This window comes from Musa acuminata, chromosome BXJ1-11 (assembly GCF_036884655.1).
Source record: "Musa acuminata AAA Group cultivar baxijiao chromosome BXJ1-11, Cavendish_Baxijiao_AAA, whole genome shotgun sequence".
NCBI lineage: Eukaryota > Viridiplantae > Streptophyta > Magnoliopsida > Zingiberales > Musaceae > Musa > Musa acuminata.
In genome coordinates, this window is record NC_088337.1 from 24,169,710 (window position 1) to 24,192,500 (window position 22,791).

Consider the following 22,791-nt stretch of genomic DNA (forward strand, 5'->3'; position numbering starts at 1 on the left):
TCTTTCCAGTCTGGTTCTCCACCTCATTCTTATACTCTTTGAATTTCTCAAAGGCCTCGGACTTATACTTCATTAAGTACACATATCCATACCTTGAGAAATCATCAGTAAAGGTAATGAAGTAGGAGTAACCACCAATGGCATGAGTTGACATGGGTCCACATACATCACTATGTATGAGTTCCAACAACTCAGTGGCTCTCTCTCCAGTTCCACTAAATGGAGAGTTGGTCAGTTTTCCACGAAGGCAAGGCTCGCAAGTTGTATATAACTCATAGTCGAATGGATCTAGATATCCATCATTTAGCAACTTTTGAATCATTCCCTCATGGATGTGACATAGCCTACAATGTCATAGGTATGCACTGTTCACCTCATCTCATTTCCTCTTAGACACACTTACATTCATGATATTTGGAGTAGTGCTTAGCATAAACAAACCTTTATGCAATATTCCTCTCGCCAATCTCCCCTCGGTTTTGCTAGAATTTATAATAAATTGTAGATGTGATAAGCAATACTGGTATCCAATACCAATGCACTATCACAAAATTCTGACAATTGGAGATTGATCATGAATGTACCTGAAGCTTCTCCAAGCTTCTGTTTCACCCTTTCTGCAAGGTACTCTTTGCAGTTCCGCTTCCAGTGCCCATCTTTGCCATAGTGGAAGCACTGGCCTTTGTCCTTTGCTGGGTCTTTCTTAGCAACCTTTGCTTTACCTGGTCTGCCCTTGCCCTTTCCCTTCTTAAGGGACCTTTCTGCTTTCCTTTTCTTTCTGGTCTCACCAGTATAGAGAACTGGCTTCTCTTTCTTAATAGTACTCTCTGCCTCCTTCAACATATTGAGGAGCTCTGGGAGAGTCACCTCAAGCTTGTTCATATTAAAATTCATTATGAACTGTGAAAAAGAATTTGGTAGGGACTGAAGCACAATGTCCACACATAAGTTATCCTCTAGGACCATTCCTAGACCTGTGAGTTTCTCTATCCACTCAATCGTCTTTAGGACATGGTTCTGAACCGGTATCCCCTCAGTCATCCTAGCGCGGAAGAGGCTCTTGGATATCTCATATCGTTGAGTCCTTCCCTATTCCTCAAACAATTTGCGGACATGTAGGAGAATGGATCAGGCATCCATCTTTTCATGTTATCTCTGTAACTCAGGAGTCATAGAGCCCAACATATAGCACTGATAACATAGAGTGGAGTCATCAATGTACTTTACGTAGCGAGCGATCTCATCCTCGTTTGCCCCTTCTTCGAGCGTAGGCATCACTATATCAAGGACATACACGATTTCTCCGTCGTGAGAACAATTCTCAAGTTACAGAGCCAATCCGTATAATTTGGACTAGTGAGGCGGTTGATATCAAGTATGCCACATAGGGATTTAAAAGCGACATTTTCTAAAAATAAAGATGCAGCAGAAATGAATAACATGCAGATTTTGCAAGAAATAAACTATCAAGATATGGACTTCTATCTTAATATGCTCCCACTATTTTACTAACGAGTCACGCGACACCCTCAGCACGTGAAACGGAAGTCTCCGGCAGACTTCTAGTGGGGATCAGGATCCAATCAGTGTCTCAGTGTAACCTCGAGGGACTCAACCAATCACACTAAGCCTAAAAGGTAGGCAACTCTTGCCGATCACAACTCCTTATGATTCCCGTCCTGTTCGGCCTCCGAATCACCATGGCTTCGAGGGACTTGACCAACCATGATGCTCGATTAAATTAACACCTTTGTTACAAGATAAGTCTGATTTGATGATATACCCTCGAGGGACTCGACCAAGCATACCATGCCCTCAGGTCACCGGTGACATCTCTATGTCATAAGCAAGATAGCGAATCACGATATAGGTGAGTCTCGAGGGACTCGACCAACTCAACCTACACTGAGAATCGGTTCCTACTTATAACGATAGAAGGCCACATGGGTCAATCTAATTGCCTCATGTTTACCGACTTAATATTATCGAGAGAGATGTTTCTATGATTTGGTCTCCTAATATGACATGTCACACATATACATATTTAATATATATCTACATCGTATGCAAATATATATACATATTTAGTATGTGTATAAGCAATCACACCAGATGATCATGGACCACAACGTAATGTGATTAGGCCCGAGCCAGTAGGCCTAATCACTCACATCAAGATCTATGTATGCAATGGTGCATCTTCATGCCCTGTGATTCATCTCGTGGGTCCCGCTATCGCATCCACGCTCCCGCTGCGCCTCCTCATGTGATTACAACTTAATCATAGGCACGCAGGCCCGATAATAAATGAGAAATATAATGGAGGCTCGCAGACCTCAATAATAATAATCACAAGTACATACATCACACGGTCCATGATCATCAATCCACACATCATACATCACATGTATAAATAATCATCATCATATAGGACTACTAGATAATGATAAAAAATAATAATCAACTAAACCTTTTAATTAATTAGTATTTTATGAAATCAGGAATATATATGGAATTTTTGAATTTATAGGGGTATTTTCATAATTTGGACAAAAGATAGAAATTAAAATTTCTCAAATTTCGAGGGACAAAACTGTCTTTTGCCCAGAAAACCCTAATGCCCTACTCCCCTTTGCTGATGCCGTCGCCGCTGCCCTAATGCCTAGGGTTCACTATACTGTCCGTCCTTGATCCTAGAAAGGAAGGTGGAGTGCAACTGACTTGTTTGGCCTCTGCCCTCCAATTATACAACATTCACATGCTCCACTTTCCGACTTAATGCATGAGCCACGACATTTGCCTTTCTGGGCTTGTACTCTATTGCTATATCAAACTTAGCCAAGAAGTCCTGCCATCGTGCTTGCTTTAGGGAGAGTTTCTTCTGAGTTTGGAAATTGCTCAAAGCGATGTTATTTGTCCTCAGCATAAATCGTGATCTAAGAAGATAATGTCACCAAACTCGTCCTTCTCGTGCACCAGATATCGTCCCTCGGTCTCGTTGAGCTTGCGACTCTCATAGGCCACCGGATGACCCTCCTACATGAGTACTCCCCCAATAGCGAAGTCTGAAGCATCTGTATGGACTTCGAAAGGCTCCCCATAGTCCGGTAATTTGAGCACTGATTCTTCCAACACAACAGCCTTCATATCTTAGAATGCAACTTCATATTTGTCAGACCACCTCCAAGGCTGCTCCTTCTTCAGCAACTCCATCAGTGGAGTTGCATGCTTTGAATACCTCACTATGAAGCATCGATAGTAGTTAACGAAACTAAGGAAAGATCTCAGCTCTAGCACCTTTTTTGGAGTTCATGATTTTGTAACAGCTTGCACCTTTGATTTATCCATTCGAATAAAGCTATCACCAATTCAGTGCCCCAAGAATAAGATCTCCATCTGAGCAAAGTAGCACTTCTCCCTTTTCACGAATAAAGTGTTCTCCCTGAGAACCTTAAAAATTGTCCGAAGGTGCTCGACATGCTCCTCGAGCATTTGGCTATAGACGATGATGTCGTCCAAGTAGATGACCATAAACTTATTCAAATACTCCTTGAATAGTTGGTTCATAAGTGTGCAGAATGTGGCCGAAGCATTGGTTAAGTTGAAAGGCATTACCAAGAACTCAAACGCTTTATACTTGGTCACATAGGTAGTCTTCGCTTTGTCGCCTTCCGCAATGCACACTTGCCAGTACTCCGACTGGAGGTCAAGTTTGGAGAAATACTTGGCTTTACCCAATTGGTCGAACAAGTCCGTGATGAGCGAGATGGGATACTTGTTCTTCATCGTCACTTTGTTGAGGGCTCGATATTCAACGCATAGTCGGAGGCTCCCATCTTGTTTCTTTTAGAAGAGAACTAAAGCTCCGAATGGTGCTTTAGAACTGCGGATGAGACCACCGCTTAGTAGTTCACCTAACTTCTTTCTGAGCTCTGCCAACTCTGGAGAGGGCATGCGCTAGGGTGGTCTCACTAGAGGCTTCACTCCTTACTCCAGCTTGATATGATGATCCATGCCTCTGTGTGGAGGGGCAAAGTCTTCGGCAACTCAGGTGGCATAACATCTGTGAACTCCTTCAGGACGTTCACCACCACAACAGGTTAATGAATGACCATCTCGTTGAGTGGCTCTAGCTTCATAGCAGCCACGAATGTTAATTCACCTTTTCGTACCCCATTCTTCAGTTGTAATACCGATATCTGTAGAGGGTCCATGGTTCCTCTTTGAGAGACATGAACCACACAGGGGTCGTCACCTCCCATCATACATAGGGAGTTTAGGAATGGCATTGGCACCAACTTCGTCGCGTGCATGAATTTCATTCCAAGAATCACTTGGAAGTCATCCAGTGGCATCGCTATCATGTTTGTGCTCCCAGTCCATGTTCCGATCTTGATGGGAACTCCCTTTGCTAACCCAAAGATTCTCTTGGCCTTCGAGTTCACCACCTTCATTCGACTTGGGTTCTTCTCCAAGATCAGCCCAAGTTGCTTTATTTCTCGATCGGCAATAAAGTTATGGGTAGCGCCCGTATCCATTATAGCATAGGTCATTTGGCCATTAAGCTTAATGTCTACATACATCAGCTCGCTATTTCCTGCTTTTTGTGGCCTTGTCTTCATATTCTCCCCTACTTGACCTTGCATAGCATTCAACAAACGCATTGCCCCCATTGGGGGTCCTTGCGACTCCTCATCGTCACTGCTAGATTTTGAACTACTTGAACTAAGAGCGACAACCTTGCCCTTATCCGATTTGGGGGGATGGATAGAAGTTGTTAAGGTATTGAGTGATTTCTTTTGTGGACACTCTCACCATGTGTGGCCCTCTGTACAAGAAATATCTGCTAGGTTTTAGGGCCTTGCCTTTTGAGCTTAACCCTTTTGGGAACTCTTCTTCCTTTGTTCGTCCTTAGGCTCCTTCCCTCGAGAATATTTTGGGGGGCAATTTCCTAAAAATTGTTTCCTTTTTCCTAGGTCCTCAAAAGAAATAAAGTCGGTGAGTCTTTCTACGACAGCAATTGCCCCGATCACATCGGTGACATTCCTTCGATGTAGTTCTTGTTACGTCCATGGCTTCAAACCATCGAGGAAGCTGAATAGCTTATCCTTCTTGGACATATCCTATATGTCCAATATTAGTGCAGAAAATTGCTTCACGTAGTCTCAAATAGAAGTACTTTGGCGGAGTTATCTTAGTTTTCTCCTTGCGACAAACTCTGTGTTCTTAGGTAGAAATTGAGTTCTCAACTCTCGATTTAAGTCCTCCCATGTGTCCACCCGACACCGACCTTGTTGGATCTCCTCCCAATGGGTTTGCCACCAAAGTTTTGAATCCCCATTCAAGTACATGGTTGCTATTGAAAATTTGGTTTCTTCATAATCAAGCCTCGTAGCTTGAAAGTATTATTTCATGTCAAACAGAAAATTCTCAAGCTCTTTAACATCCCGGGCACCTCCATAATAATGCAGCCCGGGTGCCCTCAAGTTTTATGACAACGCAACGTGGGTGTTGCTTCCTCCCGCATTCATTGCCCTTGTAAGCATGGCCACCCTAGAAGAGAGTTCTGCAATGACTTCCTATAGATGTTATATAGAGTCTTTGGTATTATCTAGTAATTGATTGACTAGGGCCTCGACCTTGTCGATTCAGGATTTAGCTTCTTCTTACAAGCTCTCTACCCTAAGAAGCCTTCGTTGGCCTTGGTAGAGTACCTCCAAGCTCGCTTCAAGAACATCCAAGCGGGTTTCCGCCGCTGTGACTCTCTCCTTACGACTCTTTTTCCCGGTTGGCGCTCCAGATTGCGCCTCCTCCGCTCGTAGAGAGTAGCCAATTTCTCGCTCATCATGTTTGCTGCCACGATCCTCCAAAGTGAGTCCAACGACATGAGAGCGAGTTTGCACTTGTAGCCCACCTACGGTTGCCTAATGTAAAGGTCCAGCTTGCCCTGCCTTACTCGATTCACTACGATGCTTTGTCATGGCAAAATTACGAAGTTTCTTCACTGCTTGCTCGAATTGCTTGCTCGCTCTGATACCACAATGTCATGGACTTAGCTAGAATTGCCTAAGTCATGAGGCACCCTTACGGTAAAGACGCGAACTTAGCTCGAGTTACCTAAGTCACGACGCACCCTTATGCCAACTTCTCGGACTTAGCTGGGATTGCCTAAGTCATGGGGCGCCTTTGCAATATATGTGTCTGCAAAGGTTCAGCCTAGTTGCAACCTCGTACAGGTCCCGAAGGACCTGTAAAATAGAAAGTTGATTAGTTTGAAAACGAGCAAGGACAAGTCATGTCGCCTCGTGAAGAGAGAAGCTTTACAAGCAATTCAGCAAGTACCTTGTGTGCATAGGAGAAAAGAGATAAAGGAGGAAAACAAGGACTTTAGATGATAGAATGAACAATTGTAAGTCTACAAACAACTGCTCACCGGGTGTTGGGCGCGAAGGCAAGTTCCCATCAAGAAAACGTGCGAACTTGTGAAGATTGTTCAATGCCCGACAATATACCGAAGCCCCATCCAACCCTGTGCCACCCAGGGGGTTCTAGGGTGCTGAGATGGCTGACGTTTCGCGCGTAGTTGTGGCTTGTAGAAAAAAGCTGTGATAAGCGAAAATGGAGCTATTTTGGGCAGTTCAACCTGACGCGGCGAGCAGTCGCTCTACAGCGCTGCAACATGTTCAAACATAAATTTTTATAAGCAAAAACAAATAAAACTAAAGCAAAACATGCTACCATGTATCGATACAAGCATACAAAAATGACGAACAATTCATCGAATGAAGTTGTTGCGAGTGCGCGATGACCGTTCGTGACAGTTTGGGGACTACGACGTAATGGCCTAGTACGTCCACAGTCGAGTGAATTATTATGGAGATAATAATTCACTAAGTTAGATGGAGTTCTGACAGGTATGACTAATGGCCAGCTCGATATTGGACCTATAGGGTTACACACATATGATAGGTATTGCAATGAGTAGAGGTTCGGATATGAGATATCCGCTAAAGCCCCTATCTTATTAGATATCCAATAAGCCCCTGAATTATAGGATCCTATAAATGAAATCAAATAAGAGCCCATGAGAGATTATTGGATAGAGATCCATAAATCTAAAAGACTTGGGCAGTTGGATGGAGATCCAATACCCAATAGGGCATGATCCATTAGGGTTAAGTTGATATGGGACTTCTATAAATAAGAGAAGACTAGTGGTTCATAGGCTAGAGTCTTTTTGGTTGTCTTCTGCCATTCTCCTTTCCTTCTCTACCTCAGAGCAGGCCTAGAGTTTTGAGGAGCGTCATCATAGCCCTACTATGTGGATCACTGCTAGAAAGGAGGGTGCTTAACCTCTTTCACTCTCTTTTAGAGATTTGTAGGGATTCAGGGATATACGATCTTCATAGGTAACACAATATATCTTACACGTGATTTTCTATTTCATGGATTTTTACGCACCAATTTTCGCACGATGACAAACATCTTTCAGAACTGGAGATTTTATTTTCTGTTCATTCGCTATGCTTGTGATGTCGCCCCCCAAGATTTCTCAATAATGGTATCAGAGCTAGGTTATTCGTGCGAAAATTAGTTTTAAACTGTGTGTTGTGTTTTGGAGAAGCTTTTGTGGTTTGACTAGAGGCATAAACTATGTGTGTTGTGTTTGTGTTTGTGGTCTGACTAGAGGCATAAACTAGGTTATTCGTGCGAAAATTAGTTTTAAACTATGTGTGTTGTGTTTGTGGTCTGACAAACATATCGTTGACGCCAAAGGCGAGAAAGGGCAGCAATTGTTGTTGCCCTTGCTGCCCATGCAAAAGTGGCCAAAGGTTGCTTGCAGCCTTGCCCGTCTGAGTGCAGGCAGATGGTTGTTGGCTATTGGCGATCAGCGATCGACGGCCTGCCTACAGCAAGCCGCCAGTAGTGTTGCCCATAGGAGCGGGCACTGCATCATCGGGGGTGGCGCCTACAGGGGAAACTGCCCGTAGGAGCGGTATGGCCCGTAGGGGTGCTAGCCCAATGGGGCAGCGACGCTTGCGGGTGCTGTGCCAACGGGTAGAGGCGCCGCACAAGCGGCACCCATCGCCATTGGGCCCGCGTGCGAGCCCCAACAGAAGGGGCACCCGCCCACGAGCAGAGGCGCCCACGGGTGCGGCAACGCCCGCCCACGGGGGTGAGCGCCAACCTACAGCGTCATCGTAGCCCTGCTATGTGGATCGCCGCTAGAGAGGTTGGTGCTTAACCTCCTTTACCCTCTCCTAGAGATCTATAGGGATTTAGGTATATATGATCTCCCTTTGTAACATAATCTATCTCATACGTGGTTTTTTATTTCGTGAATTTTTACGCATCAATCTTTGACGACGACGAACATATCTTTAGGAATTGGAGATTTTATTTTCTGTTCTTCCGCTGCGCATGTGATGTCAACCCCAAGATTTCTCAACATGACTATCATAGCAAAAAAATAAATTGATAAATTATTTTCTTAATCTTCTATCAACTTATCTTGTTGCTTCTGTTTTTTATCCTTGTATTAGAATATATGGCTTAAGTGAATATTAAAAGTCTTGGATTAGCTGTTGATATCGGTGAAAAGAAATAGAGAAATAAACTTAATGTGTACAATAAACTCTCTCTCAAACCTCTCTATCTACGGATTAAATTAGCAAGAGTAATAGAATAATAAGGGAGAAAAATAATTATTGCAAAGACTAAAAAAATTATAGAGATTATTAGGTTTAAACTCCGAGCTTAAAATTTATGTAGTCATTTCTTTTGAATTTGGTGACGACGAATATTAACATCTCCAATATTAACAATAGTTGTGAAACAAACTTTCGATATAGGGGGATGCAAACCGAATGAAATATGTTCAAATATGCATTGACGATTAAATAAAGGTGTATAAGTGGAAACAAGAGGTCATCCCCAAAGATAATAAATACTTATTTAATATATGAGCCATATACATCTATTTTTCAAAACTTATAAATAAAATTAGTCTTCAACTTTAGCATTTTTAAGTTTTTGGATTTCTTTTAAAATATTCTGTGTGATTTTCATGCATCTTTTAGATTAAGAATAAACAAATATAAGATAATTGTCACTCCAACAATATCTTATGGATCTCATCATTGGGCAGTATATCTAAAAAATTTTATATTATTGAACATATGAAGTTATTAGGCAAGATTAATAAAAATTATATTTATGAATGATTACGTATAACTTCAAAATAAAATAATAGATGATAAATAGTACATCAACATGTCATAAATGACTTGTAGATGTTATACTTAAGAAAAGATGACTAATAATAATGGTATAATGAGAGATAGAGAGATGTACGAAGACTCTGCTAGAAGATATAAATGAATATATATATATATATATATATATATATATATATATATATATATATAAACTAGGAGGAATATTTTGATTTCTTATTTTAACTTCTTTTAACTTAAGAGAATATCACACGTGTGCAAAACTTTGGGATGGCCAGCATATTATACCAATGATTTAGGAACTATCATATCATGTCTTGGAATTATTCATTGTGGATATAAGGTGCAGGTGTGATCAAGGAACCCCAAGCAAGACAACACTGCCAGCACAAGTAGAGAATACTCGACTTTTATGACCTACTTGGTGAATTCTATGACCCAAGAACCAGCAAACACATATGTGAACTTGAATCCTAGGAATCCAGCCTCCCTTGCCAAGTCTTGGAACTCTTCCTCGGTCCTCTCTCGGCCTCCAGGATTGTATGCCAACATAACAAGATCTGATACGCAAGCATTCTGAGCTTGTGGAGTTGGCTTTGGTACCACTGGCATTACATTTTCCATCACTATCACTTTTCCGTCTTCCGACAAAGCTCTCCAACAATTCTTCAGTAGCTTTAAGCAGTGCTCGTCGCTCCAATCATGAAGAATCCACTGCGATGTCATTTCTAGCTAGTCGATGTTAGAATCAGGTGCTTTCTGATATATAATATTCAAACTAAAAAAGAAAAGCTATGAATATATACTATCGTTTCGTTGTGTGATACTGAAGATTCTAAGCTCGTAAACAAGTCATTTTTATTTTTTTAATTTAAGTTTTGCATATAGAGAGTATTGTAAAATCCAAAAATTTATGCATATTTCATTGCATCATTAGTTGAAACCCTAATTGACAAAATTATTCTTTAAAAAATCATTAATATTAGAAGAATTTTTATGTATTATAATATATCTTTATATGCTTTTCAAAACCTAAATTAAATAACTTAGGTGACAAATGAGTTAAGTTGTTCTCAAGCAGCTAAATGTTTGGCTCATGAAAACGAGGACTTTTTTTTATGGTTTTTAAAGAAGACAAGACCGAAATCAATAGTACTCGACTTTTTTAAGATTGCGATCTAATTCATTATGAGTTTGCGAACAAGCTCGATTATAGATTCTTGATCGAGCTTATTTATAAATAAGTTAGTTTATAAGCTGATGAATTAATAAAGACTCGACTCGTTATACATAGATTTGTTATCAAATAATTTAATAAATTGAAAACGAGGCCTCTAAAATCACCAATATAATATGTATTTAAACATATAAATTAAACTATTAAAAAACTAAGCATTAACATAACTTTATTTTTGTAATTGTATTTGTTTTTATCAACAAATATTGAGTATATATCTTAGTTATTAAGAACTTGAACTTCAATCTTGATAGCAGCTTTTGGGCTTCAATTTTAGCTGAGGGAGTAAAGTCGACCAATCTGATCCTGGAACGGACCGAGAACCTGGATCGAGTCTGGGCTTGAGTAAGATATTGACAGGAATATTAATATGGAAGGAGAGGAATTGAGCCTTATCTAACTGTGAGGAAGTAATGAGACAGAAGGTCAAACTTTCTGACCCAAACATCCGCCCACTGATCAGGCGAAAAAAGGGCACTCATGCAGGGATTGATCCAATTCACAATCTCATTAGAGAATCTACCATAGATTTTCTCCAGATCACAGGCGCTGAAGGAGGAAAAAGAGCGGGTATCGGATGCAACCGTAGTGAATAAAACTAATGAGAGGCAATTCTGCAAGATTCCCTTTCCTTTCTCGAAGCTAAAATTGTGTGGTTGTGAACGGGAATCGATGCCTCTGCCACTTGTAGTCATATCAAAATTGCGATCACGCGAACGTGAACGGGAATTTATCGAGCATGTATTTGATGTCTCATGTATTTGTAATAAGCTTTAGACAACTGCGGAGTATCAAACCAAGACTTTTGATGTATTGACCTTCAAATCTGTAAGCAAAATCCATTTACGAGCAGAAGAAAAGCTGACCTTCATAAAAATGGCGTCTCCTTCGGTTGGCACGCTCTCAAACATGTCCCCGCTGACGTGCTCTACACCTGCAGTGAGCCAGTACATCTTAAGAATGTAAGCCAACTGATTCCATCCTGTCTAGTACTTAATGGTGGACCTGGGCTAGGTGGTGCGTCGGAGATGACATGAGGGAGGTCGAAATTGACGCCCTTGATGTGAGGGTGCTCAGAGGTTATCAAGCGGAGGGTGCCGCCGGTGCCACCGCCGACGTCGACGAGCACCTTGACGTCGTCGAAGCCGCGGTATTTCTGGAGCAGCTTTCTGGTGAATATGGTGGAGTGGTTCCTCATGCCCTCGTTGAACACCTGGTTGAACCGGGCGTCGGTACCGGGATACTCGAACGCCGTCATCCCGTAGGCCTTGTCGAAGGGGATGCCGCCCTCCAACACCGCGTCCTTCAAGTAGTACCTGCCATCATTTACCGGCGCGTTAAAGTAAAACCGACCAATCTGCGGCTTCGGGTGCCAGCGCGAATGCTACCAAGTCTGTAAATTACCAGGATTCCATAAGGACTTTGTCGTGGTCCGCCAAGCCCAGAGCGGCGATGGACACGCCGTCCTCGTTCTTGGTCAAGTACTTGCAGACAGGCGCCGCACCGTACTTGCGCGAGGCTCGGCCACCGTCGCCGGCCTCGACGGTACAGCTGACCACGCGGAAGGCGGCGAGCAGTCGGAGGATCCGGTCAACCATGACGGCCGCCTGCGGGTTATCGGTGGACAGTTGGGCGGCGATTTCGGAGGGGCTCAGCACGGCTCCAGGGCCGGCCCTGACGATGGTCTCGAGAAGCTTGAGCTCGACGGCGGCCTTGAGGGTCATGCCGAGGACAGAGCCGCCAAGCAGCTGCATGGCATACAGGCACGCCTCCTCGTCCTCGTCGGGGGTCAGCTGCAGCACGTCCTTGATGGATCCCATGTCGTCCGAGAGTCGCGGAGGAGGTGAAGGATTAGTGGCGATAGCTGACTTAAAAACGATGGTCTTATATGGATCGTCGCGAGTGGCTAACACATGCCTTTGATTCATTATATGACGGGCATCTGCGACATATTACGTCGATCACAGTGACATTTATTGTCCGTAAGGCCTTGTGCTTTACTGTGTCATCTCGATCGAAGACAGCGACACTTGTGAAGTCGTTTTAAATAGTGCCGGCCATCCACGAGGTGTTGTCAATAGTAGCCAATTTAAGCTGTCAATTTTTACCTTACCAAGTGTACCAAATATTAAAGTGTGTGATTAATGATCTATAGCCGACTCCTTTGTGATGCATGCTACGATTATATCTCTCAATAGTAGATTTGGAATTACAACCTTTTTTTACTTGTTGGGTTGGCTTTCTTTTTCATCACATTATGGCAATAATGTTGCTTGTGGGGATTGTCCTCGCTCCTTGTCACATTGTGACAACAATGTTGTTTGCTAGATTTTCAGCACATATGCTTGGTCCTCATCACATTCAAGAGTCTAGGAGGTTCGTTTCCCTCATAGCTGTCCGATGGGAAAGGCCCGATAAAAGTTGGCACAAAGTCAATAGTCATGATTCTTGCAGTCAAAGGGGTAATAAGAGTGATGAATTTTTTGGTTAGAAATGGTAATGATAGTTGTTTGATTACAAGTTATAATTTTACCACAAATGTCATCAGCTTATTTTGCGAAGCGGTTGCAGTCAGAGAGTGACCGCACATATGGCTTTGCGGGCGGGCATTTCGATTATTTATATTGAGGTCGACTCCAATCATTTTGTAAATATCCTCGATCGAAAGTTTCTCCTTGGAAAATTTTTAATGTAATCGGAGATATTCCCATTCTATTATATGGAGGCACGATTGCCATAAGATTCTGCATCCAATCAACCTAACGCTGTTTTAAGTTGTAGGTTAAGAAGCCGTCGTCAATTAAAATAAAAGCTAACGCTGCCATAAAATAAAACTACCATGTTAAATCATATAGATCAACAAATAAACACATCAATAACTCAACGCAAGATTTAACATGGTTCGTTAACTACCATGTTAAATCGGTGCTCCATACCCAAAATGCCAATACAGATATATATATATATATATATATAAAAAGATTTCTATCTTTTTCACTGGATCGATCCCAATTCATTTACTACAGTCATATAATAATTTTATGTGCTGCCAAATATATTGTAATTCTATTCAAAAACAACATAATTCACTTAGAACTCAATTTCCTTTTATATATTTTTATTTTTAAAACATATAATAATATTTATTTAAGACCCATTAGATGTAGTTATTATTGTATTCTAAATCTTTTGTACTTAGTTGTAATATTTAAGAGACCCGTTATTTTCCGTTCGGATCGATCAAAAGTGACGGAGGAGAGTATTTTTTGATGTCCTGTCGGATCGGATCGGACGGTCTAATGCTTCGCGGATCGGGTTAAGATTGCACTGCGGATCCGGGTTAAAATTGCCACCCGATATTCCCAATGATCCCTGTCGACTCCGACCGACTCCAACTCTCATCCCTCGCGGGGCGTAGATTCCTACTTCTTCCCAAGGAGAAACGAGAGGCGCGGTGGGTGAGGGAAGAGCGGCAGCCATGACGGAGTCCGAAGAGGAACCCGTACTCCTCGAGCGTTCTGCTCGACTTACCAGAGGGAAGAGGTACTATTCTTCTTCTCCCCATTTTTTGTTTCCATCCTTTAGTCTCCCCCCGATGAGCTGTCGGTGATCTTACGGTTTCAAGAAGTCGATCATCTGCGAACCCTAGTTGATGATACCCAAGATTTCGTGTGATTTTCTTTCGATGCCAGCGGTTCGATTTTCCTTTTGTTGATTAGGATGAAATGCGGGGTATCGATTGCTCCCGAGCATAACGGAGCTTTAATTTGAAGGGCTTTGCGTCCATTTGGTCTTGAGAAATGACGGGAATATATTGAGCTTTTTATTTCGTTATCGCTCTGAAGAACGATTTCCCAATGTATTGCAACCAATAAATGGATTAATGTCCGAATTTTGATCTCCGGTTGCAACTAGAGGCGAACGTTTGGGGAAATAGACTTGCTTGCATATGCTAGTGAGTCGAGGTTGATACTTGGTCGGAGCTCTCGAAATGTAGCACATGACTATGCTTAAACGTGGAATATATATGAAACATGGGGAATTTCTCTAAAATGAATGGCTGACCATTGCCCTGATTGCAAATAATCTTATCTCGAGACTCGTAGAGAGTTGGATTGTTTCAAAAATGATCTTGTGGAGACTAATTCAGAGTATGTTTTGGTGAATATTTGCTGGAACAACCAGTGTTTGTTCTCTTTCTTGTGAAGTTGAGGGTTGATCTTTCTAGTACTCTGGTACGACCACCAAGAAACTTTACCTGCACTCTATCTGTGTTGGCATCTTGAGGAGTTGTATACACTTTTATCTTCCACATGCAAGTTGATAGTATTAGTATCAGAGTGCATGTTCAGTGTCACTGGTTTGTTTGAGGCCTAGAAAGAGCTTATTGTTTGTTCAACTATGCCAGTTACAATGGCAGTTTTTCTAGCTTCTTATCTCTAGATAACTTTAAAAATCTAATTAACAAAATAAAAAAATTATGAAAAAGTTGATGGAAAAAGAATAATTTTGCATTTGAACAAGTCTGTCTGCTGGATTTTGACATTTGACTGGTAAAATATGGAATTACATTTTTTGATTAGCAGACCACAATAGATGTTTCTGCCGGCTTCATCAAAAGCTTATTTTCTTGACTTGCATCTAAATATATTTCTGCGGGCTTCATTTAAAGCTTTTTTTTTTTTTACTTACATCTAAATGTAATTATATTGCTGATTCAAAGATGTTTTTTCTAATTCTGACTCTGGATCACCTTTCATGATACAGCCTCCACATGATGACTCTTACACGTCGAAGTTTCTTTATGCTAGAAAATTTAAAAACCTCATTGTTCATTTTCTTGAACTTAGAAATGACTCAAATGAATGGTAATGACATAATGTTGCTTTGACTACCAGAACAAATGGTTTCTTTCTCTTTTGCAAACTCCATAAAAATTGTTTTCATGTTTACGAGATTTTTTAAATAATTATTCTATTTTTCTTATTTTCATCATTCAGTTTTCCATTGGGTCTGAAGAAATTGGGTGGTATTTGTTTGAGTAAAATGACAAGCACAGGCCTTTGTTTCTTTCATCTGTAGTTTCTTTTGTTAATAATTATACTCTATTTTGTACTAGAGAATTGCTAGTTGTTGGGTTGTCTCATATGTGGTATATGGTTTAGAATTTTGAATCAAAGAAAACTTTAACTTTTATTTGGTATCCAAGTTTGACATGTACTTGATGAGTTAAAGATGATGGTTCAGTACAATTAGAAAGTAATTTTCATAATAGTATTTTTTTTATAAAAGTTGAGTCATAATTCATGTTTTAGTTCATAAAATGTGCCAATATCATGTAGAGATGATCTTTCTTGCTTATTGTTAGCTCTGTACTTTTATGCATCTAAATTTCAAATTAAAGAAAGGTAAAGAGCAGACTTAGCTTGAGTGTGAGATGTTGAATGGAAACAAGTCATTTAGGTTACACATTCTAGGATGGACTAACTGTTGGTGGATCAAGTATGACTATTTACTTGATTAAGCCTCATAAGTTCACTTGCAGCCATGATTGTCTTTGCCTGGAAGACCTTAGAGTTGACTTTTGTCACTTTCCTTGCATTTGAATAAGTCCTAATTATCTATTTAAATGCATTTGCACAAACCTCCAGAGTCTGTACAACATTCTGTAAAAAATCTGTTGAACTGTGGTAGTTGTTCCTGGAACTATGGGGATGCTTTTTATGCTTTCCTCGGTATCTTGTCCTGTATCTACCAATATTCCTCGTTGCCTTTTCTTCGTAGTGGCACCATTTATGCGTGGTGGTATTGACCATGGTAATGAAATTGGCTATATAGTAACCGATCCACTAGGATGTGACCCATACGCATTGCCAGGTACTGATAGCAGGACATGAATTCTCAACCTCTCATATGCATAATCAGCCATCTGTGTAACTATATCATTTCGTAATCTAATCTTTCTATATGCAGTCATATGGTTTAATATTTTAGACGAATAAAAGTGAGCGGATCTGCCTATCTTTACTCTCTCTCTCTCTCTCTCTCTCTCTAACTATGTATATAGAAATTTTCTATGATTTGTCTTATCTTCTTTTGGACACTGTTAGTTTATTGAGCGAAAAATTTAAGGAGTTTCTTTTTCTCTACTGAATATGCATTTATTTTGGTTTTAAGATCCGCTCATGCTTGTGTGTTCTCATGTTTTGTTATTTACATAGTATTTGATTAGCCCAAATCTGAAAGAAATTTATTGGTTATTGACATGAAATTTACATTTATTAGAATGTCCAAGTTGCTTGATAATGCGATTGAACAGGATGAAATATTCTGGAATCAAGATGCTCTTAAAGAGGTATTGCTTGTTTTTATTTTTATTTTTATGTACCATGCATTATGTATCATCCTACATGACTAGTCTCTCATTTGCTATTTTCTTCTCTTGAAATGATGAGTTGATTGATATTTTGCTCATTACTAATTAGAACAATACTTGAATGAACTCTATCACCATCTAGTATCATAAAACTTCTTCTCAATCATCTCAAATCTCAATGATCTATTTCAAGAGGTAGCAGATTTGAAATACTTTGAGCATTACCTAGTAACCGCCAGCTAAAAAGATCTACTTTTAGAAAACTGTATTAAAAAGCACAAATTTTCTTTGTAATCACATCGTGTGATACAAGGATTAAGTCATCTGGGAATTGGTGTATGTAAGTTAAGCATGTGTCAGTTTGCTTTTCATTTATGCTTTTTAGATTCAGCTTGTTGTATTGTTCTAATATTGGAGATTTTTTTTTTAATCTTCTCCTTGTCTTCAGGAAGAGAACGATGAAAATTATGAAGAAGAAGTGGAAGCTGCTGATGAATTTGATAGTGATTTTAATGATGACGTGAGAACTACAAATCTCCTGACTGTTTTTGCTTTATTACCAAAAGAAAAATTCAGAACAATGTGTATTTGTTTTTATAGTATAAGTTGCTGATGGTATTATCATTTTTGATCAAATGAAATTTCTTCTCATTATCAGGAACCTGATCCTGACGAAGAAACTGAAGTTGTTGCCGAAGACAAGTGCGGCCTATCTTAGATGAAAGTCATTTACAGGAACAAAGTCTTTTTACTTTTAAATTAATATTGATACTATGATTTTAAAAAGGTTACCTGTCAAAAAGCGGCTAATATTCCCTGGAAAGCCAGCAACAAAGAAGAAAAATAAAAAAAAGGTTCTCTTGAAGCTGGAAAATACACCAGAAGATGAGAAATTGTCCAAGAAATCTCCCCCCTCTGAAAATCAGGATTTACCTGACGACATAGAAGGTGAGAGAACAGTGAGAAAGTCAACTAGGACATCAGTGATTGTGCGACAGGCAGAAAGAGAAATACGTGCAGCATTGCAGGCATCCATGAAGGTAAGTTCTATTTACATGTCATCACAAAAAAATTGATTGTTTCACATAAGATTACTTGTATGGACTTCTCTTTTTCTGTTCAATTATGTTTTGTACTAATATTACTAGACAGTCTATTTTTCTGAATGTTATCTGATTTAGGATTTTCTTATTTTGGGGTATCTGGTTTCTTGCTTGATACTGATTCAAGTGAAAAAAAAAATCTTCAAGCAAAGGAATGTTGCCTAGTTGTATTAGTTGGTTTCTTGTTAGAACCAGCTAAATACCAATTATTCAATTGAACAGAAAGAATTAAATTTCACTTCCCTCAGCTCCTCATAGATACATACCATCAACTCCTGAGCGCTGCTATGACTCCCTACAGCTGTGGAACATGCGTGAGAAAAGTAACCTAGGGTTAATAAAACAAAAGGACTGGACTGCCTAAAATAGGGTGGTTACATCCTGGTTCACATCCAGACCCCTAAATATTGGCTGGTGTGAACCAGTCCGAGTGAAATTATATCCCATGATTTGGTTATGTATCTTAGAAGCTGAATATGGAAGATGGACATATACATTGGTTTCAGTAATTGAACAGATTCATGGAGGAACTATGACATTGGGATTAATAGGGATGGGAAAATTGATACTGTTAGAATGAACCCTGAACCCAAATACAAGAGGTGATTGTTAGTTTATTTTGCCTATTAAATTATATTGCTGCCTGGTAGATCTCCTACTTAAATTTCTTTTGGCATTCTTGTGGACTATCTGACTATAATCTGCTGTGGATATTATGTCCATCAAATGCACATTAGTTGCAAGACCTTGAAAGGTATTTTGAGAAACCTAAGAGCAACAGACTATGTGAATCCTGCATTCTTCTTGGATGTCATATCGAACATCCAGATGTCTACTGAAGAACTGCTAATTTTTCTCTAGTTTTTTATGTCTGCCTCTTATTGTTTGGTCATTCCTAGACCTTGCATTGGTGAGAGCATCATGCACTGATGTCCCCTTTCCTTTTGTTTGGGACCATCAAATTTTCAAAATAGTTTTGATTTTTGAAGTCCAGTAAGATCACTTGAATCATGTTCTCTAATCATTTTAATTACCATATGCTACTTTTTCTCAAAACGGTAGATGGATTATTAATGTTGAATCTGAAGATTTAAGTTTGAAGCTTGTTGCTTAGCACGAAGGAGCCATAAGGTAGTTGATTTATGCAATACGTTCTGATCATTGATTCTTCACTAGAGAAGTCTTTGCGACTCAAAGAAAAATTATGTATGACATTCCAGCAAGGCGATCGATTAAACACATTATATAACCTAACTTGTGGCATTCCAACAAAGCAATCAACTAAGCTCGTTATATAAACTAACTGATAAGATCAGTTGGGTTATTTTGCTGTAAGCTATTTCTACGGTTTTCCAGCCAACTAATGTGGATGTTTTGCTACAGAGGCTCATACAATCATCGGGTAGCTTGACATTTCTCAATTATTTCAATGAGCTTCAACTAATATGTTATCTAGTGTATCTATTGATCTTGTATATCTTTTCTATTTGATCCAAACATATCTCCAGCCAATCAAGAGAAAAAAAGAAGGCGAGGAAAAACGGATGACACAAGAAGAGATGCTTTTGGAAGCGGCTCAAACAGGTGAGGAATTAAGTGTTAAGTGCTATTCATATGTTAATTTTTACTATATCTGCAGTGACAAGCCTTGTGTAGAGGAGTTGATATTTACTATCAATTTCAGAAATTATGAATTTGAGAAATTTAGAACGCGTACTGGCAAGGGAAGAAGAAGTCAAGAAAAAGGCTGTTGTGCATAAAGCAGTCTATGATGGTCCTCAAATACGATTTACATCAAGAAATGGTAAGTCATTTTTAACATCTGTCCTCATCAGCTAGCTCCATATTTTGGCGGTCTAGTTTTTATTTCTTCTATTTCTTTCTTGTATGCCTGAGGAGCTTAATAAGATTAGGACTTACTGTTACCAGCATAAACTAAGTCCCATTTAGAATTTTTCTGAATGCTCTATTATACTGTACTGTGTAGGTGAATCATATCTAGAATTCATCAAGGGTGCATCTTTTCAGTCAGAAATTTGTACATCATCAGTTCCCTGTAAGTAGATATAAATGTTTCCTCTTGATTACTTCTCAGTATAAGAAATATTATTTTTTTTAATGTTTTCCATATCTTGCTTGTATATTTCATATTCCTCTTATTTATGTGTCTTAGACAGCACTTGTGCTAAAAGGCACTTTATAAGATAACAGTGACTCCTTTCTTCTAGTTCTTGCTACCTTTCATTCTGCTTATGTGTTATGAAGATTAGTATAGCTTATTTTGGTGAGAAGCTCATTATGTCACATGAGTTCACTTATATGACATATGTAGAAAACAAAGTATACCTTGATTTACTTGACTCAGTTAATAAATAAATATTTTCATGGGCAGTTATTCTACCAGATAGCTATTACAGCATGATCTGATTGATGAAGAGAACCAATAATGCATGACAAACATTATTTCTTGTTACAGTTTCTTTCACAACTAATTAAATTAAGGCCATATGTTTTTGTGTCTCAATGTTCTTTTTGTTGACTCTTTTTGGGAAGGGTGCTAGGTAATACTTCTAAACTATCTCATTAAATAATGGAATCATGATGCTTAATCGATGTGGTAATCTCCATCACTGACTTGACGAAGTCAGTGGCGTCCACATGCAGGAACTAACTCCTGGGATCTTTCTATTATGTTTCTCTCATCATTGTATGCTCAACAATGAAAACCATATGCTGTGTCCTCTTGAGATTTCTTAAAATAAGTTCACATGTCTTTTACCTGGAAAACATTTGAAATGTCATATTTTACAATAGAAATTATGATTAGGATATACAATTCACACCTTCACAAAAAATGGTGAGAGAATTTCACATGCCTGTTCTGTCAAATCTCCTATATAGGCATGTTTCATCATTAATGCTCCTAATGCAACATAGCATGTCCTTGGTAAAGAGTCTTTCTTTTTTCTTTGTCTAGATAGGTCTCTTATCCATTCCTGAGTTGGACATGGGTTTTACTATGTTCTCCTCTTCTTTCTTTTACTTTTTTTTACTTGCTCCTTTTTGTACCATGGTGAGTTTCGTTGCGTTTGGGAACACATTTGCATTTTTAATGTTGAGTGAATGTTTGGTTGGGGAATGCTTTTAGTGTTTGGTAAATAAAATATGAAAATTATATTTAAAATATGCATTGATATAAGTGTCATTTGGTAAAATTGTATTTCAAAAGTTCATTGAACATTTTGTGACAAATTTACCATTTTAATAGTTTTAATATTTATTTAAAAGTGAATACATATTTTTCATTTAAATTAATATGTAAATAAATAAATGAATGCATGTAATCCTATAAAAATATTTGTATGGCCCAAATATATAATAAATAAAAATATAATGATATAAATAAATATAAAATTATTTTTAAAAATAAATAAATAAAATTTCATCTTATTAGAAAATATAAATCACATTGGTTTCTCACTAAATCATTTGTGGTAATCTTGTAATTTTAGATAAAGTCACATGACACCTTTGGAATTTGAAAAATTATATTAACATCCTACAAATCTTGAAATGCCAATGCTATCTTGAGATAGCATCAATATTTGAGCATTTCCGGTATGCTATTCAGGCCAGATGCGATTTGAAAAAAAATTATCAAACATCAATTTATATTCGAAATGGGCCCTCAATGTACATTTCAAATGTGTTACCAAAAGCATCCTTTGTCAGCGTGGTTTAATCATTAATGTGATGCATGCTTCAATTTGAGTGTGTTGAGTGACATACATGATGGATAAAGCAGTAATGGAAGAATGAATACTGATGACAATGTAGCATCACTTGGAAAACACAAGTTGAAGAACTTTAGTGCATTCTAGGTCTAATTGAGTAGGTGATATTTATTTTAGTTCTATTTGATTAGCTTTTAAATCCTCCTAGAAGATTGTTCCTTCGACATTCTAAGTTCTTTTGCAATGTATCAGAGTATGCTAATGAGCTATTGACGTGGAACAAATGGGGTGTATCTATATGCTATGAACTTTATTTGGTTACATAATTAGTGCATCAAGCAAGATAAACATGGATAATAGTTGAAATTCAAACTGCCGACTACTTTCAACCTTGAAGTACTGTATGCTCGTTTTTTTTGTTGTATAATGATATACCTTTAAATGCTTGTTCTGCATAGTCCTCAAGGCACTGTTTACTTGGATCTTGTATACTTGGTAGCATCCCTTATTTCATGTCTTTCTCATTACTAACTAAAGCAAGGTAGTTTAGGAAATTTTAATGTAATTAATTGTATGTGGTTCATTTTTAATTAAAATAACTTTGTTCTCTTTTGCAGATCCAAGGAAATCTTTTTGTGTGATCACTGGATTGCCTGCTAAGTATGCCTACTCCTAGCCACTTTTGATATGATTTTTTTTCTTTTTGTTGTCTGATTTGCATGCCAAATTACTTGAGTGTGAATTGGTATCTTGAATGAGGCCAAAAATATGTACTTCTGCACTGTATGCATATTTTTATTTTGTTGGTAATTCGTAGATAGGATTTATGAAATGTGGAGCATGGTATGTTTATATATAATAATCTATTCTGTTTTGTAATGTAACCTAAATATTATATGGCACTGGGATAACCAAATTATTCCAGGCTTATAGGTCAATAGTTTTCTTAGCAACATGCATTTGTATGCTTGTCTCTTCTTAGACTAGCACTAATGGGGCATATTCTTCACCTGTGGTATATTATATATTGTTTTGTCTCATACTGTATTATCTTTGACGAACATTAAACTCTTCATCACTTGTATAATTATTTGAAGGGGAAGGC

At 38.7% G+C, this 22,791-nt stretch overlaps 2 protein-coding genes across 3 annotated transcripts in view; one reads left to right on the plus strand and one right to left on the minus strand.

The window, feature by feature from the left end:
• Nucleotides 1-9,492: 9,492 nt before the first annotated feature.
• LOC135597321 (tricetin 3',4',5'-O-trimethyltransferase-like) lies at nucleotides 9,493-12,348 on the minus strand. The gene is made up of 4 exons (XM_065090115.1): nucleotides 11,878-12,348; nucleotides 11,479-11,789; nucleotides 11,340-11,407; nucleotides 9,493-9,950 (listed from the first exon to the last, which is right to left on the minus strand). The coding sequence occupies exons 1-4, from the start codon at nucleotides 12,291-12,293 to the stop codon at nucleotides 9,654-9,656; spliced, it is 1,092 nt and encodes a 363-aa protein (XP_064946187.1). The 5' UTR covers nucleotides 12,294-12,348; the 3' UTR covers nucleotides 9,493-9,653.
• A 1,516-nt stretch (nucleotides 12,349-13,864) lies between these two features.
• Nucleotides 13,865-22,791, plus strand: part of LOC135597323 (SWR1 complex subunit 2-like) — a 14,092-nt gene continuing 5,165 nt past the window's right edge. For both annotated transcript variants that reach the window (XM_065090116.1, XM_065090117.1), the window contains exons 1-9: nucleotides 13,865-14,016; nucleotides 16,759-16,828; nucleotides 17,298-17,369; nucleotides 17,508-17,551; nucleotides 17,637-17,889; nucleotides 19,461-19,536; nucleotides 19,637-19,756; nucleotides 19,940-20,008; nucleotides 22,304-22,346. In XM_065090116.1, the coding sequence (XP_064946188.1) occupies nucleotides 13,952-14,016; nucleotides 16,759-16,828; nucleotides 17,298-17,369; nucleotides 17,508-17,551; nucleotides 17,637-17,889; nucleotides 19,461-19,536; nucleotides 19,637-19,756; nucleotides 19,940-20,008; nucleotides 22,304-22,346 (812 nt within the window). In that variant the 5' untranslated portion in view covers nucleotides 13,865-13,951. The remainder of the gene's footprint in view (nucleotides 14,017-16,758; nucleotides 16,829-17,297; nucleotides 17,370-17,507; nucleotides 17,552-17,636; nucleotides 17,890-19,460; nucleotides 19,537-19,636; nucleotides 19,757-19,939; nucleotides 20,009-22,303; nucleotides 22,347-22,791) is intronic.